Source organism: Staurois parvus, unplaced genomic scaffold, assembly GCF_062004578.1.
Source record: "Staurois parvus isolate SC_StPar_1 unplaced genomic scaffold, SC_StPar_1.0 ptg000237l, whole genome shotgun sequence".
In the NCBI taxonomy this organism is placed as follows: domain Eukaryota; kingdom Metazoa; phylum Chordata; class Amphibia; order Anura; family Ranidae; genus Staurois; species Staurois parvus.
The window spans coordinates 6,141,336-6,160,290 of record NW_028318033.1 but is presented as its reverse complement, the minus strand read 5'-3'; the positions used below and the strand labels follow the sequence as shown (position 1 = coordinate 6,160,290).

Sequence of the window (18,955 nt, the reverse complement as noted above, 5' to 3'; positions counted from 1 at the left end):
CAAGTCCTAAGAAACAGAAGCCTGATGCCAGAGGTGTAAGTAGAACCTTCAGGGCCCTGTGCAAGAAAATATGAAGGGTCCCCCTGACCCCCAGCTCTTCCTACTGATCCTAGGGCCCTTTACCCCCATCATGATTATAATGGTCCCCTTCCTGCCATCTTGGGGTCCCAGGGTCCAGTCGCAAGTGCGACCTTTGGGACTCCGGTAGTTCCGCCTCCGGTGTGTCAGTACTTTTTTATTTTCGTTATTTTATTTTTGTATTTTTTTTTACCATTTTACCTTATTTTATTTATTTACAATTTTGTAAATTTTTACAAATGTTTTTAATATTTTTTTTAAAACATTTTTTAGGACCCCCTTTGGGGTTCTTTGGTGAAATATCAGGGGTGTAAACAGACCTCTGAGGTTTCACCTTTGAGATAGAGAAAGGAGATTGAGGACACATCCCTCAATCTCCATGTCTGCAGCCTCAGCAGCACAGAATGAATCAACAGAAATAGCTCTGTGCAGAGCTTCCCATTCATTCATAAACTGAAGCATATTAAACACAGTTTACAATGCCTCAGCTATGAATGAAAAAGAATTAAAAAAAAAACAATCCGTGATCGCCACTGATCACTGGCTCTATTCATTAAAACAAAGAAGGGGCAGATTTACTGGCCTCTCCCTACTCTCCATCCTGACATTATGGAGATTTTTAGGTACCATAGGTACCGTTCCATTGACGTACGCAGTTCTAAAGCATGATATGTTAGGTATCTATTTACTGAGCACAGCATCATCTTTGTTTTTTTTTAACAAAAAAATGGGTAATATATTGTGTTTGTGTGCACTAAAATTCATTAAAGTGTTTTTTTTCCCCAAAATTTGCATTTAAAAAATCAGTGGGCAAATACCGTGTGACATACAAAATTACAAAACTCACCATTTTATTTTCTAGGGTCTCTGCTAAAAATATATATAATGTTTGGGGCAAAAAAAATGATGATTTGTACATGTGGGAGAGAAATGTCAGACTTGGTTTGGTAGGGAAGTAGTTAAGGAGGGATGTTAACCTTTTATCTATTGGGTTTTTAAAGTGTCATTGAGTCCACCCAGACAACTTTATAAGTGTTATCAGCAAATGTACTGGTAAAAGCAATTCCTTATAGCACGTGTGACATGAAAACATTGCCCCACACTGCCCTAAGACATGGGAGAAGGAGCAAGCAGAAAGGCTAAAGCTGCAGATGTATGTGCTAATGTCACTCCTGGAAGTTGTTTTCAATGACTTGACTACATACAAACCTACTAGCACTGTTGATCTCATGGGATAAAAGAAAACAAAAAAAAGATTTGCAATAACAAGACCTGTAGCAGACATTTTTTGAATGTAATAAATCATAAGAATACAAATCAAGAAATGATAATCATTCTTTTTATGGTGGAGGAGGAGTTTGTTTAGATGTACAGCTATGTAATCAACCCCTGCTGGAACCTCCCCAAAAGCAGATATCCAATCTCGTGGGGCAGAGAGCAGCTGGGCAGCTGTTACGCCACATGCTGGAGCTGCCCCTCAAGCTGATGCTGATAAAAAATACTTACATGGTTCAGCTTCCAGCTGGACAAGGAGTAAGTTAATGGCTTCCTCTCAGGGTACTGAGGTAGCGTGCGCAATCACAGTGATAATGCAGCATGAGATCGGCTGCAGGCAAGAGTGGAGCCCATGGCAGCAACAGAATCAACTAGGTATTTAAAAACTTGACCAGATGTAATGATGAAAAGATTCTGCTGTATGGTACAGATAATAATAACTTTTTGCGTTTAATGACACTTTAAACACTGAACTATCCTACAAGGGGCTGTGAAGGATCTTTTTAGGATAAGAAATGGCTAGATCCACCAAAGGAGTAGCCCATTTCCTAAATAGAATTTTCTCGGTAGGATATTGTTGAAGGAGAAAAAAAAATCTTCTCTGGGTGAGTCTAGTCCCAATATGTCAGGAATGGACTTGCCAGTAATGGTGGGACTCACCTGCCGTGTGGGCTGCAGTACCAGGGCTGGCCAGCGGGTGCTCTCAGCAATCAGAGACTCAACCCTGCAGTCAGCCAAACACCTGAAGCTGATTATGGAGGTGTATTTAAGGGATGGCCAGACCTGCAGTCTGGGCCTTGGTGTGTGTTTTTCTATGGGCCCCTGTATCTTGTTACCTGCATTCCTGTTCCTGTTCCTGCCTGACTGACTCGTTGCCGACCCTGCCTGATCCTGACATCTGCTGACTTCTCCTGTTTGGTCCCTGGCTTGTGACCCCGACCATTCTCTGCCTGACCCCCTGTACCTACCTGCCCGTTAGTTGCTGTACCCGGCTCGTGACCTGACTACTCTCTGCCTGCTCCTCCTGTTCCTACCTGCCCGATTGTTATTGACCCGGCCTGCATTGTATGTATTGTTATCTGTGGGTGGCTTGGTTTGGTTTGTTTGCACTTTGTTTATGTTTTAGTATTGCACTGCGTTTTGTATTGTTAGTATTAATAAATTATATTGTTTATAACATATCTGAAGCCTGCGTTTCCCTGCATAAGTTCACATACCTCTGGTCATACTCGGAGCCCTGACACAATATTATACAGGCTAAACCAGCACAAGAACTTCTTAGCTGGTGTAGGGAATCTTGGAAACCCCCCCCATGCTAGAAACCTTTGGACGAGCAGACTCAGACTGCTCCAATACTAAGAGTACAGCTTCAGTCAGCATAGCAATAGTCTCCTTAAGTCTCAGAGAGATTTCTGTAGCAGGCATGTCATCATGAACAGATGCCTCAGAAGGCAGAGAGTCTTTCACTGATGTTTCCCCCTCAGGTACCATATCTGGCTCAAAGACAAAATGAAAGACTGATGGTCTTCTATGCTCCTCAATAAAATATCCCCAGTGGAGTACTTATGATCTCTGCAATGGTGCAGGAGGAATGTCTCAATGTATTCATCTGTGGGCTGCTGTAACCTAGGATCAGCGATGTAAATTTACCCTTGAGAAGAAGAACCAGAAGATGATGCTTAGGTGGCATCCTGAATCCATAGAGGGGAATAGGCAGGGAACGCAAGTGTAGTAACCTCATTCAGAATGAGGTGGTACATACGAAGAATGTTTTTCAGGCCATTCAGACTCACAGCAGGATCCAGTGCAAAGCAACATTACAGGTCGGCCCCACATCTTCCAACCAAGGCTCTGCCAAGGAAACCACCGATTTAGAAGCTGTGGAAAAAGCTGCAGTGGCTATGGTACAGCCGAGTGATGAAGGAATTGTCTTGGAAGAAATCATCTTGAAAGAAACTATTCAGAGACTGAGAGAGAGAAAAAAAACTGCATACAAGAAGAAAGGCTTCTCTCAGTACCAGGGGCAGACTGACCATTTGGAAACTCGGGCACTGCCCGAGGGCCTGGGGTCAGTAGGGGGCCCCATGAGATGCCCCTGGTACCTTTTTCATAGGATTTTTTGAGTTTGGGCAAGGACACAGGAGCCCCATGGTACCCTATTGCCCGGGGGTCCCATGAGTTGTCAGTCCGCCCCTGCTCAGTACAGAGATGTTCATGCCCTGTGAACACTATCAAAAACTGAAGCTAGTTGGAAGTGGGAGGGGTTATATAGGGGGATGTTCCTGCAGTTTATCTTTTTTGCCTGTGTTTAATCACTTAAAAGGTAGGTGCATATTACCCAGTCATAATGAATTAAAGAAACCCATGTTCTGTACTCAGGAAATGTATTTTTATACTTTTGAGCTTGCATTATTGTTGCCTGTGACAACTATGAATATTCCCCACAAATTCTGAAAAGATTTTCTTACACTTACATCGATTGAGCATCCAATGAGTGAGCCCCTTTCAAAAGCTTTTTTCATGATTTTGAACAAGTCTTTTGGTGCATCTTTAATTTCGTAAAATTCAGTAACGCCACCTGTGAAGTCCTCCATGGCTTCTGTAGTGTTTCCACCTTTAAGTGCCTCATAAGATCCATGTAACCTAAAAAGGACACACTGTACTAAAAGTATGAATAACTAAAACTATACAGACATTGGTGTATTTATAGCAAAAGAGAATTCCTTTACTCAAGAATCTGGGTTTTAAAGATCACTGGGTAAAACAGTAAAACAATGCTACAACTGGTAGCATTAGAAAGGAAAAGCAAAGTGATAATCTTATTATTGAGAAAACACTAGAGATAAAGACAGAAAGAGAGATGGAGAGAAAGAGAGAGAGATAAATGAGAATAGATGGATGGAGAGATCCTGTAAATAGGCATGAACCAAAGTGACAAGTTACTGAAATGTTTCTTTAGTTACATTTTACTGAGCAAATGTCCAGTAAATAAGATGATATTTGTCTTCATTTTCTTTATAATTTACAGTATTTATGGTTAAGATGAAAAAATAAATATGAACACATAATTAAAATGCCTCCCAGGATCCTATGGCACAAACCCAAGCTTATAATAGAAAGATTTTGTAAGAGGATGGTTGGGTTCTATTAATGATGAGCCTTGTGAAGAGGTCCTAATCTCCCTGAAACTTACTGATGAGCTTGCCCATCTATTTATACTTCATTGTACAAATCTGAAACAAATTTGGTTGACATATAAACAATTTTATAGTTCATTATGTCATACTGTATATGTCAAGAGGCCCCTGGTTCCTTTTTCCACCTGCTCTGGTTCTACCCATAGATACAGGCTTACTGGAAGCAAATATGAACTTTTTACATGACCTCATGAGTTCCCAGGTACACTAGACCCTTGGCTATGTCTGTTGGGCCCTCCTGCGTCTTTGGAATTAAACATTTATCTGCACATACCTTTGTGCATGAGGTATTGTTTATTGCCAAGAATATGATAGATAAAGTGTGGATCCAAGCTGGGGTGCCTATCTTATAACAGCAGAAAGTGGAGATGAATAAAATGTTCCTGTATAAGAAACTGATCTATGACTACAGAGGTTGCCCCCCAAAAAATTCAGAAAAACTGGGGTTTGTTGCAGTCTTCTAAGGGCCCCCTGTCCAATAGATGCACCTCCTTCTTGATTTTAAACAGTGACTCTTGGGCCAGCCATAGATGGATTGAATCACGGCAGTTCGTCAGGGACTGGACAAGATTCAATCTATCTAAGGGCAGGCTGATTGTATCCAAGTTGATCCATCGATCGACTTAGGTACAACCAACATGTCAGGTTTTTAGCAAGCGATTATTGCCAGTGTCTATAGCCACTAGCAGTAATGATTGTGTTCTCTTGGAAGGGATGGCTTTCCGTGCCACCCCCCCCCTTTCCCGCTGCTGGGAGGGATTCCCCCAACAACGCTGACTGTGTTGGGGGAATCTAGTGGTTTTCTTTTCTGTAGCCCTTGGTTGCGGGAACACAATTTACATAATCTATGGTCTGCCTTATGTGTTTAGGTGCTCAGGCTGCAGTACCATATATTGTTACATTACCTTCATCGGGGCTAGGAATAACATAATCCCCTCAAGGAGAGGGATATTGTATTGATATGGAGATGTCCTCATGTTTTTCTAGCCCTGATGAAGAGAGGCACTGTTTGACTTCCAAAAAGCACTGGATACTTTTTGGATTATACCTCTGACCTGTACTGGATATAGTTGTATCTGGACCTCTTAGCAGTGGTGTGGTGCTTCGATTTCCTTTTTTGTTACATTACACTACAAGCCAAGGAGATCTAGAGTGTAGAAACTGCTTGTCCGGAAGCCCGATCAGTTATGACGATATCAATACTTTAAGATAGCAATACCATTGTGAGATAACCCTATGTGTCCATCACTATTTTCCCACTTTCCTCAAATACACTAATTTGTGATCTGTTATATCTAAGGGCCCATGCACATAAACAGATTCTCCAATAAAGCCAATACAGTGTAAACAAGCTAGTGCATTATTGTGCCCAGGGATTCCTGGTGCAGCGTATAGCTGTCCACAGACATGAATGGTTGCAGGCTGTTGTACTTAGCTATGCACTGCTACTTGCGCATATATATATATATATATATATATATATATATATACAGCATTGGTACACACACACACACATATATATGATTTGCAACATTGTTATGTGAACTATAAATTTGTTGAAAAACAGTCAGAATTTAAGATACTCACTTTGCATAAGCTTTTTCCAGAAGTGCACTCCAGAACTCATTCCGCTGAGAAGACTTTGTAAATACTAACTGATTGTTAAAAGTCGGCAGGCAGTCATCAATTATCACATCAATCCAATCTCCATAGCGCCAAAACTACAAGAAAACAAACAAAGCATTCTTACAGTATTTTAAAGCTAATACAAACTCTCCCATCTCTATTTGTGGAAAGCAAAAAGCACATCTTGAGGGATCACCAATGCCACCTTCATATTCAGTCCTGGTTTGAAGACATGTTTTCTCAACCTTGTGTCAAAACATATCAAGAGGCTACCTACACATGACGTCAGGTGTTTCAGTGCCCAACCCGACCCACTTGGTCAGAGGAAATAGAGCATCCAGCGTTCCTCCCTAGTCTGTAGTGGGAGAGTTTGGAGAGGCCAGCAGTGTAGATAAGCTTGTCTGGGAAATGCTGGACCATGTTTCTCCATGAGGACAGAAAGGGGAGCTCAGAAGTCCTCTTTGGTTGGACAGTGCTGGAACGAAGTGGAGACCTGGGTCAGACTGTTCAGCAGTAAGCCCCTGTACAGAATGGAGAGCTCTAAGTGAAGCACCAAGTCTTAGGTCTATCATAATGGGACCAATGCCCTCTTCTGTTGAGCAGCTTCACACAACCTATCCTGACCATTACCCACCCCAGATATCGCTCTCCCACCACTTTGTGCAAAGCTGCTGTAATACTACAAGTCTCAGCATGGGGGCTGGAGAGGAAATGGGGCTGACTAGAATAAATTCTGGAGCTTCAGTCCCTAGCAACAATAGTTCCTGGAAACAATGGTTCCTAGCAACCAATCAGATGTCTCCTGACTAGTTGCTACGGCTGAGGGCTCGAGGCTTGTGTTCTTTGTACTTTTTCAGAGTCTGTACATCACCCCAGTGCTGTATTTTACATCCATTGTATCTGGGAAGAGAGAACTCAGACCCTGGAGCATATTGTGTATGATCAGCACCTAAACATGTACACCTGGCATATAAGAATATGCATGCTTATATGGGGTTGCTGATGACCACATGAACATGTCTTATGTCCTTACATGGCCAGTAAGGGTGTGATTTATTTATTTAATTATTCATTATTTTTATGGAAGTATCTGATGAGGGCATAAACATATAAGTATACATGGTTATATAGGGGTATCTAATGAGCACATAAACATGCACATTTGGCTTCTTGTGGCTGTCTCTTTGTTGGATGGGGATGTCTCTATATGCTATATGGCAGTGGTGGAACTACCAGGATTGCAAAAGTTATGCTTTTGACAGGGCCCTGGAGTTCCACAACTGTAGGGGGGCCCGCCATCCTCTGCCTGCCACATACCACACAATGGTTCCTCTACCAGAATGAGAGGTGATCCAGTCTCACCCCCCCCCGGGAGGCACACAGTATCTACACATCGGTCTGTCATTCAGTTCTCAGATACCATGTTGAGAGGCAGAGACTGAAGGAGAAGGTCAACTGACCTCGGCAGGACCAGTAGAATGAAGGGGGAGGAGCTCTCGGCCATGGGAGGGAGATCTTATGTCGGTATAGGAGTCACTGGAGTGAGTGCCACTGATCCCATCCCCCATATCAGCAATGCCACTCGCTAACGGACCCCATACCAGCACTGCCACTGATCCCATCCCGCCCCACCACTTCTATTGATCACATACTCCCCACCACCACCACTGCTGCCACTGATCCCCCACCACCACCACCACTGCCATTGACCTCATCCCCCAATACCACTGCTGCCCCTGATCACACCCCCCACCACCACTACCACTGATGCAATCCCTCCCACCACTACTGCCATTGATTCCATCCCCCACTCCCACCGCTGCCACTGATCCCATCCCGCGCCACGACCACCACTGCTGCCACTAATCCAATCATTGCCACTGATCTCCTCCCCCCACCACTGCCACCGATCCCCCCCCACCACTGCCACTGATCTCCTCCCCCCACCACAGCTCCTGATCCCCTCCCCCACCACCTCTGCCACTGATCCCATCCTGCACAACCACTGCTGCCATGGATCACACATCACCACCACCCTTGATCTCATCCCCTACCAATGCTGCCACTGATCCCCCCCCACCACCGCTACCACTGATACCCTCCCCCTTACCATTACCACCGCTGTCACTGATCCCATCCCCCCGTTACCACTGTCACTGATCCCATCCCTCCACCACTGCTGCCACTGATCCGATCCCCTCATGATTACAGCCGCTGCCACTGTTCCCATCCCCCTACCACCAGTGCCACTGCTCACCCCCCCCTCACCACTTCCATTGATCCAGTGGAGGACCTACCAGGGTTGCAAAGGTCACACTTTTGTCTGGGCCTTGGAGTTCTGCCACTGTGGGGGGGGGGGGGGGGGGCAAGAGCCCAGACTGTGCCTCCATGGCAGGGTTGCTAGCTACAGTTGTAAGCAGAAAGTGTCTTTTACACTCTCTCTCACACTGCCCAGACCCAGCACTGACAGCCTGACTGAGGAGATAGAGAAAGCTGGACTTTCTCCTCTTCCTCCTGCAGCCCTGTCCACTCTCCAATCCAAGGCAGCACTGTGCTCAGGAACAGGAATAGTGGGTGGGAAAACCGAGCAGCCGGCAACCAGTGTACATGGTGGAGGAACTATACAGAGTGGAGACCCCTGAAGTGTCCCCACTCCTCTCTCTCCTTCCTCTGAATACACTAATGTTAGGGGGAATCAGATGTAAGGGGTGCTCAGTGGACTGTGCTGTAAGTTGGAGCTTTGGTGAGTAGAGACCCCCTTACATTAGAGTTCCCCTTTAAACCAGGGTCCACTGCATTCCCCTTATATCAAAGCCCCCTTAAATCAGGGCTTTGGTGGCCAGCGTAGAAATGTATTGGTTGTTGGTGTAAAATAACCCAATTACATTGGTGGTCAGTGTAAATTCCCCATTACACTGGTGGTCAGTGAAAATTTCCCTTACACTGGTAGTCAGTGTAAATCCCCCCTACACTGGTAGTCAGTGTAAATCCCCGCCCCTACATTTGTCATCAGTGTAAATCCCTCCTAACAATGGTGGTCGGTCTAGAAATGTCACCTCCCATCCCCATCTAGCACTGATCCAGTCTCCCTCAAGTACTGCAACTGATCCCATTCTCCCAAGCACTGCCATTGAGCCCATCCCCCCACCAGCACTGTCACTCATTCCATCACCCCAGCACTGCCACTTATCCCATCCCCCAGCACTGCCATTAATCACACCTTCCCCCCCCCCCCAGCACTGTCACTGATCCCAGGAGTGTTAGGATCCCTAGTTTCTGTCTATTGGTGGGTCCCCTCACCTTCCCAGTCCATGGTGTGCAGGCAGTAAGATGATGTGCTGTAACCTCTAGCAATCAATCAGTGAGCTGTAATAATGTCCTGTAACCTCTAGCAACCAATAAGTAAGTGGTAATGATGCACAGTAACCAATAGCAACCAATCAGTGAGTGGTAATGATGTACAGTAACCTCTTACAATCAATCAGTGAAGAGTAGTGACTGGCTGTAATCTCTAACAATCAATCAGTGAGCAATAATGATGTGTGGTAACCTCTACTAACCAATCAGTTAGCAGTAATGATGTACAGTGACCTCTAGCAGTCAATCAGTGAGGGGTAATGATGTGCAGTAACCTCTAGAAACACAGCAGTAAGCAGTAATAATGTGCATTAACCTCTAGCAACCAATCAGCATGCAGAAATCATGTGCTGTAACCTCTAGCAACTTGTCAGTGAGCCACAATGTGTGTTGTAATTTCTAGCAACCAGTCAGTGAACAGTAATGATATTCTGAAACCACAGATCGCTGCCTGATCTGCTGCAGTAAACTGATTTTGAGTCTAGCTGCTATTTATTGTATGTCTCATAGCAAGGGGAGAGCAAAATTGCATTGGAGGGGCCACAAGAAAATGTTTGCCCAGGGTCCAATCAATATTAAAAAACGTCCCTGCCCCCCCTTACAGTGTAAGGAAACTTTGCAAGTTCAGATGCAAAGGGGAACTCTGAGGATTGAGATGTAAAGGGGAAGTCTGCAGATTCAGATATAAAGGGGAAGTGCCGCGTGCCGTTAAAGTGTTCAGGTTTGGCTTGAAGAAAAGGTGACAACCCAACCCAAGATGGCAGCTCCCGCTGCAGGACCATAATAAAGGGCCCCGTGATGGAAGTAAAGGGCCCCGGCATTAGTGGGAATGGCCCAGGACAGGATGTCAGGGGGGCCCTTCATGGTTTCCTGCACCAGGGCCATGGAGGTACTAGTTATGCCTCTGCTGTATTGGGATGTCTCTTTGTTGGATTGGGCTGTCTCTTTGCTGAATATATGCGGCTGTGTCTTTGCTGAATATAATATATGTGGCTGTCTCTTTGCTGAATATATGGGGATGTCTGTTTGCTGGATTGGGCCATCTCTTTGCTGAATATATGGGGATGTTTCTTTGCTGAATATATGTGGCTATCTTTTTGCTGCTGTTTGGCCAAAATACTATTCCTTACTGTTAAATCCTAAAAGCACTGATGACTTGGAATTCTCTTTTCATTTTCATATATTAATTTGTAAGTGTATTAAAATAAAAGTGGGTGCACTGAAGGACTCGACGGGATGGCCAGTGGGTGGATTGGATGAGACGGCCAATGGGCAGGCCCTGGGGAATGTTGGTGATCAGGTTCGGGAAGGCCAAGCCCCAAAGCTGTGTAAGGGACATGGGCTGCCCTGGTCACTATTGATAATTATGTAACACATTTACTGATTTTATCTTGACATACTTTGAGGTTTGTATAATAAATAACATTGTTTTTAGTACCTGAAAATGAAATATCCCAGCATAGTTTTCAGTGAAGCTTTGGTCTGGAGGTATGACACGGAAAAGTAACTTTTCATTAAGGGTTAGACAAGCAATGGCAGCCAAAAACCAGCAGTCACCTACGGGTAAAAATAAGAATGGTTAGATGACTGCGTTTCCTTCCATTATACCAACAGTTACTGTTTGTTTAATCCATGTCTGTATAATTCGACAGCAGCACATTCCTAAACCCCACCGACTAAGATGACACTTGCATATATTGTGGACTTCATGACACTGTGTGGTTAACATATCCACATTACGTTAAACATGATCCTGCTGTGTCCAGACTGTCAATCTTAATCTGTAATATCAGGCATGGTAGGGTACAGGTGTCCAGTCACTGCAGATAGAAATCCCTGCCAAGGATGCCTGCCGTTGCACACATTCTCTACATCTCGACAGCTCAATATATAAATCCTGAGCAACAGTCTTTCCAATCATCTGATATGGGGATAGGAAAAATTACTTTGCTGGCTGCATGTGTACTATAACGACAGCTTTCTACCTTATCCTATGATAGATGAAAGTTTAAAGCTTCTCAGTGTATGAAGGTCTCAATTGCAGCTACTTTGTTTTTTATGCAACTGGTTTCTTTTCTACTCTAAATAAAATCTTTAATAAGTAAACTCTTTAAAGCCCAACTCAAGGATATAAGCAACCCCTTCTCCCACCCGCCACTCACTAACGTCTGGTATGAAAAGAAAAACTATAAATATGCCCATTTTGTCTAAAGGCATAGTCCATATTCTTCAAAAATGTTGTATGCAGCTAAGTGGGCATCTGTAAATATAAACAGACTGTGCAGCTTTGATCAATGTTGGATAATGGCTTTGCTATAGATGTAGGCTAGCTATGTACCTCCTGAAGCCTTCACCAAAAAACTCCCAGAGACACCATCATCCCATCCTGTCTTGTTGCTAAGAAGCTCCAATCTATTACTGTTCACTTACACCATCACAGGAGCAAGGTCTTTCTCTGATTCAAACCCCCTTACATGGTCTCTCTCCTCTGATACAGTATTTTTGAGCTCCACATTTCAGAGCTCAACCCTGTGAAGGTAGTATCAGTATCAGAGGTCAGTATCAATAGCTGAGAGTCTCTTAACAACTAGCTACAAGACAGGACAGGATGATGATATCTATGAGAATTTTTCAGCTAGGCTTTGGGAGGTATGTAAATGGCCTACACCTATAGGGCATTATTCAACTTTGATCAGAGCTGCACAGTTTTTTACCTATGCACACCCCTTATCCGCATAGGCATTTTTTGGTAAAGGTGAACTATGTCTTTACTGCAGCCACAATTACATGACTATCCTTCTCTCTTCTTCTATTTTCTTCTTGGGATCCTTCTTCCCATGTCTTCATCACTGCTTGGCTGATATGGATACCTGCTATTGGTGGAGGCAACACTTCCAGTGGCCAGGTCCTCCCTCATAGGCTCCAGAGGTTGGAGAACTCACGGGGGCTATGAAGGGACCAGTGTCTGAGCAGATAACATGCAGGGAAAATGTCTGGTCCCTATGGCAGGAAATTAGCTTGGCTCATAGAGAAATCTGTGACTTTGATCCATTACACTGCAGAATGGCTTAGGAAGAGATGTTTAGAATCAATACAGAGGAATAAGGTAATTGATACACAACACATTAATTTTATTTTTCCTAGAATTGGGCATTAATAAATGTATATCCTTTTTCTTTATGTTTGGGTCTATTTTTCTGTTCACACACTGCTTTATGTAATATTACAGTTGGCAAACATGATTTTTTTACCCTACTAGACAGTGTTTGTATTATGAAATGTGGTCAGCTTATAACATTTCGAGAGATTTACAGAAAGGTCCCTAACTGGTCCAAAAATGACAGTAATAATAAAGAGTCGATTACCAGATTTCTCCTAAAAGAAGAAAAATTAGCACATCATACTAACTGTAAGTTACACTGCCACTGACTACCACTGGAGGCAGGTATAAAAAAGACCACCACTGACCACTTCTTGAGGGGAGCTTTAGAAGGACACTGTCACTGTTCACCACTGGGTGGGAAAGGCTTAAAAAAATCACTGCCATTGACCACCATTTGGAAAAGCTTAAAAGAAAACACTGCTATTGACCACCACTTCGGGGTCTTCCACTGACCTCCACTGGAGGAGGTTTAAATACATTGCCACTGACCACCACTGGGGGGAGCTTAAAAAACACTGCCAATGACCATCACTGAAGAATGCTTAAAAACTTTGTTACTGACCACGACAAGGGGAGGTTTACAAACAGTGTCCCTGACCACCAGTGTGTGTGTGTGTGTGGGGGGGGGGGGGATTAAACACTAGCACTAATCACTAGTGGGGTAGAATTACACACCAGTGGGGGGGGAATATAACACTAGCACTGATCACCAGTGCAGTGGGGTGAGGGATTACCAGTGGGGGCGGGGAGGGGGGGGTTTCAACACTATCATGGATCATCAGTGAGGGGTTAAGTACTAGAAATAATGATCACCAATGCAGCGGGGGGGGGGGTTTAAACACTAACACTGACCGCCAGTTAGGGGCTGAAGGGGATTAACAACATTGGCACTAATCATCAATATAGTGGGGGTGTGAAGGGGTTAAAAACACTGATCACCATTGTGGGAAGGGGGCGCAATGATGCAACCACTGCAATAATTGGCAATGGAACTGGGGGGGTTGAGGTTAAAAAACCCTGCCCTAACCATCAATGCGCTGGGAAAGGGGGTGGTACATATTAAAAAATCACTGCAATGATCACTAATGCAACTGGGAGGAAGAAGGCGGGGGGATGAGATTAAAAAAATTGTTCTGACCACCAATGCATTGGAAAGGGGGGTGGTGCATATTAAAAAACACTGCCACTCGCAGCGTCAATAAGTTTCTATTTGTGGTTGAAAAGTCAATGTGCAAGTATTGGGTGACGTTAAAAGAAAAAAAAAATTTAAAAAACACTGCCACTAACTACCAGTGGGAGAGGGAGTTAAAAAGCATTGCTACTGAGCACCAATGTTGGATGGGGTGTGTGTGTGTGTGTGTTAGTACCACTGCTACCAATACTATTGACATCAATGGCTCCAAACTTCTCTCCAGATTGCATTGTTGGACATTGCAAAAATGAAGCAGAACCAGAATTTGCAGGCTGCCTAACTCAACACAGGGTACCTTAATGTATTACTATTGTGCAGCCCTTGGGAAGTGTCAGGGGCAGCACTTGAGGACCCCCTGTTATTTTCAAGTTGACCTCCACTGTTTTAGATATACTTTAGTTCAAATGATGCAGAAAATCAGCACTTATATTAACTTGTTACAGATGTCACCTGCATCATAAATATTAAAATCCACATAACTACATCATACATGCTGGAAATGCAAAAAGGTGACAGGTGCTCTTTATAGCAATTAGGGAATTGGTATTGTGATCATCTCTCTGCTCTCCCCTCCTGTATGGGTGCTCTAATTGTTAAACTCTCAGCAGTGTGCAAAGCAACAGAACCCTGATTGGCTGTGAGCATTCATAGGATTATTGAACGCTAATAACATGACAGATTCAGCTGCATAACTGTGTTCCTTGGTAGTTTTTTCAGTGGTTGCCTGGAGCGTTGCCTTTAAAATTAATAGGATTAAACAATGTTGTAAATAGAATAATTCTAAAATATACACACTCTATATACAGTAAACATGCCAGTCTTACCTAAATCTCCTTGACAGATATCTGTTCTGTTCGCGCCACCAATTATAAACTCAGGATTTTCGCATATTTCCTGCACGAGAAATGAAAAATATGAAAAACACAAATACAGGAAACAGAAATGCATAATACATAAAAAACTGTTTTACAGGTTCACTACTGGACATTAAATTTAATAGCATAATAAACCTGAACTCTGGGATTTAAAAAAAAAACCCTTGCAGTGGACCCCCACATGCACTGCAACTGTTAAAAATCAAGATGTAGAGGACAGGGAAAAGATGTAATACTTCCCCTATACCTTGCTTTCGGTGATCACCTTTTCTCTTTAACACTTCAGATTGTAATCAGGCCATTGCCATCCAATACAACACAGGGCTGCTGGTCCTGCATTCAGGGGCGGACTGACAACTCATGGGGCCCCCGGGCAATAGGGGATCATGGGGCCCCTGTGTCCTTGCCAAAACTCAAAAAAGCCTATGAAAAAGGTAGCAGGGGCATCTCATGGGGCCCCCTACTGACCCTGGGCCCTCGGGCAGTGCCCGAGTTTCCAAATGGTCAGTCCGCCCCTGCCTGCATTGTATCTGATGATGCTGCATATGGCAGAGCGGTAAAGGGAAGCAGCTTTTGGAAGATTGGTCGCATGGTATGGCAGAAGCCTGCAAGGGTAGTTTTTTTTTTTCTTAAATCCCAGAGGTGGGCATTAATAAAGCAGTGAATGTGACTTTAACCAGACATTCACTGCAGGTGAATGAATCACTGCAAACACTGTCATTTAAAACACATGCTCCAGGAAGATACAATGCACTGCATGTTTAGTCAATGTCATATTAACTGCTTTATAAATCTGCTTCTTGAATGTAACTAAAGCCAAACCTTTATCTTTAGTTTTGGACAGGGTAGTGTATAATTAAAACCCCTAACATGCATTTTTTTGCTGTCTGTGTCTCATTGGGAAAATTTTTCTTCACTTTCAGTCTCAAGATACAACAGGGAATCTTTCCAAAGTAAGTAAGAGAAAATTAAGTAAAGGAAACCTTCTCTATCACAGTTTTAACAGGAATAAGTTCCCCTACTGGAAGATTGCTTCTCTAATGTATTTTTTTTTTTATTAATATTTTACAGAATTACTTACTTAAAAATATGTTTAGCCATTTTTGTACTTCCTGCCTCTTTCTAGCCTTTTTCGGCTCACAATGCATTTCTTTAGTAAGTATTCCATCCAATATCAGAGAGAAGATCTGTGCCATTGGAAGGAATTTTTTACATTCCAATCAAAAAAATTTCTAGGAGTAAATTTCTATTTTGGTAAAATAAAAATGTAATTCAAAATGCGTGAATAGCAAAAAGCATTTTCTGGACACAGAATTCTATGCCATTCCAGAATAATAAACAACTACATATATACCTCTCAACCTTCAGAGATGAGAAGGAGGGGGTCACCATTTAGCTCAAAGTAGTTAGGCAAATGATGCACTAGTGCCATGTCTTCATTTACACGGCTTATAAAGAACTCATTTGCAAAAAATTATTAGTTAAACCCACAGGTGCTTTTTCACCACTACGTTTCCTTAATACTGGCTTTTCCAAATAAAAGATGCATTATTATATAGAGGTTGGATGAAAGGTTTAGTGGACTTTAACACTTATAGTAATTAAGTAAGGTATTCTTTAGAGATGTCTATTTACTAGATCAAAAAAAGGGACAACTGATAAGGAAAGGACAGTGGGATTTGGATACAAAAGTACAACAGTCCCTCCAAATGAGAGACAGGAGATATGCTACATGGGTATGATACATATAGTCCTTAAACTGTGTTTTTACAGAAACATTCTTTTTAAGCCCAATATTTACAATTACTTTGTACCTGGTTGGTTTATTGCTAGAGATTCAGCCTTTGCTAACATTATGTTAAAATTAGACACCAATTTTGCCATACGGACTGTTTAGGTGAAATTTACACTGAAAAAAGGTAAAACCCCCCCCACAAACTGATCACATGATCAGTACTAACATGTTAAACAATGGTTTTGTTGTTAAACATAGCCAGCCCTATACCTTACGCTAATTCTTTGTTTAACAACAAAGTCATGTGATTGTCACGTCAGAACTGACACACACTACTATGTCAGGATTCTGGTCCGGATTAGTGGTAGGGTTACAGTTCTTCTGTTCCTCAATATCTCACTTCATGTTTCCACCTAACAAGGGACCAGGATAGTTGAAAGGAGCCTTACTAACTATCAGGATTTATTTAAAGCCCATTGCACCCTTAAGACCACTAAAACCACCTTAACTTAGATTTTCCCATCTGCTGTTCTTAACCTTTTTTCATTTACAAATCCCAATGGACAGTCTAACATGCCCCCATATTCACTTCTCCATCTTATTCAAACTTCCTATTATAAGTACTATACCAATATGACTTCAAAAGATGTTAAAAGCTTGGTTTTACTTTACAAATAGTTAGAACAGATCAAATTAAAGAAAATCATAAAGATTTTATATTTTGTTATATAAAATTGGTAAATCACAAATACACAAGCTAACTGCAACTAGTATACAACCAGTATTCTGCAGCAAAATTATATTTCACCCTGCTGTTGTGTACACACCAAATGGACTGCAGCTAGCACTATATGTGTTCCCACATATATCAGGATACAATATTATAGTAAGTGCAGTGCGAACATGTATCACCACCAGTAAATGTCTCAGTGTAATAAATATATATATATAAGTGCTAACAATGACTGAATAAATCAAATGCTAATCAATATAGTGAGTCCTTTCAAATAAAACAAATATATTTAAATAATCTTTTTAATGTACTTGTTTTTAAACCATTTCCCTTCAATTGATCAATCAACCTGCAATTCTCGAATTCAACCGGTATTTATTTGACCAGAACTGTCATGTTTCACATGACTGTCATATGCCTTTAAATGCTTTCTATATTTTGTCTCTGCTCCTCGCTTTCCTTTGGTTCGGTTAATGCTGTATAGATATCCCACCTATTTTCCCAGTAAGACATTGCAGTTCTAGCCTCATGGCATGGAGCAGAAACAGTATGATCTTTTCACCTATCGAATGTTCATTGTTGTAAGATTCTCTCAGTTTATGGAATAAACTTCACAAGATCTACAAGATGTCTTATCGATTGAGTCACTGACTGTGGTATCCAACTGAGATTGAAGTTATCGCTATCTCATCACAACTGTAAGTTACACAGATCACACTATCAATGCTAAGATTGGAGAGACAGAACAAGAACAGTGCATAGCCCTTCACTGACATACAGTCATAACCAAAACTATTGGCACCCCTGCATTTCTGTCAGATAATGCACCACTTTGCCCAGAAAACTGTTGCAATTACAAATGTTTAAGTATTCTCATGTTTATTTCTTTTGTTTGTATTGGTATGACACAAAGAAGTGGAGAAACAAAAAGCCAAATCTGACACATCCCACGCAAAACTAAAAAAAATTGACTGGACAAAATTATTGGCACCCTCAGTTTAATATTTGGTAGCATGCCCCTTGGAAAAAAAATAACAGAAATCAATCACTTCCTGTAACCATCAACAAGTTTCTTACACTCTGCTTTGTGATTTGTATTTGTATAGTACTGCTTGGACCTTGAAGAAGGGGACATACCCTGAAAGCTTGTCCTCAAAATTGTATGTTAGTGCAAATAAAAAAAGTATCACGGACAGTACTCAATTGTTTCTGTCGCAAATGCACTAATACGGCTACAATCACCTCAAGTTACACTCTGCTGGAATTTTGGACCACTCTTCTTTCGCCAACTGCTTCAGGCCTCTCAGATTGGAAGGGTTCCTTTTCCCAACTGCTGTATGGAGATTTCTCCACACGTGCTATATGGGATTGAGATCTGGACTCATTGCTGGCCAGTTCAGTACTCTCCAACGCTTTGTCCTAAACCTTTTCTGGGTGCTATTTGATGTGTGCATTGGGTCATTGTCCTGATGTAAGACCCATGACCTCTGACAGAGACCCAACTTTTTGACACTGGGCACTACATTGCACCCCAGAATTCTTTGGTAGTCTTCAGCTTTTATAATAGCATGCACACAGTCAAGACATCCAGTGCCTGAAGCAGCAAAGCAACCAAAAACATTAGTGAATTCCCACTATGTTTTACTGTAGGGACTGTATTCTTTTCTTTAAAGGCCTCATTGCTTGATCTGAAAACAGAATAATGGGCTTTACCAAAAAGCTGT

The 18,955-nt window shown here is 42.4% G+C and overlaps 1 protein-coding gene across 1 annotated transcript in view; it reads right to left on the bottom strand.

The window, feature by feature from the left end:
• CAPN3 (calpain 3) overlaps nucleotides 1-18,955 on the bottom strand; it is a 177,845-nt gene that overhangs the window by 73,917 nt on the left and 84,973 nt on the right. The window contains exons 2-5 of the mRNA XM_089680258.1: nucleotides 14,713-14,782; nucleotides 10,972-11,090; nucleotides 6,138-6,271; nucleotides 3,828-3,996 (exon numbers count right to left, since the gene is read on the bottom strand). Of these exons, the coding sequence (XP_089536384.1) occupies nucleotides 3,828-3,996; nucleotides 6,138-6,271; nucleotides 10,972-11,090; nucleotides 14,713-14,782 (492 nt within the window). The remainder of the gene's footprint in view (nucleotides 1-3,827; nucleotides 3,997-6,137; nucleotides 6,272-10,971; nucleotides 11,091-14,712; nucleotides 14,783-18,955) is intronic.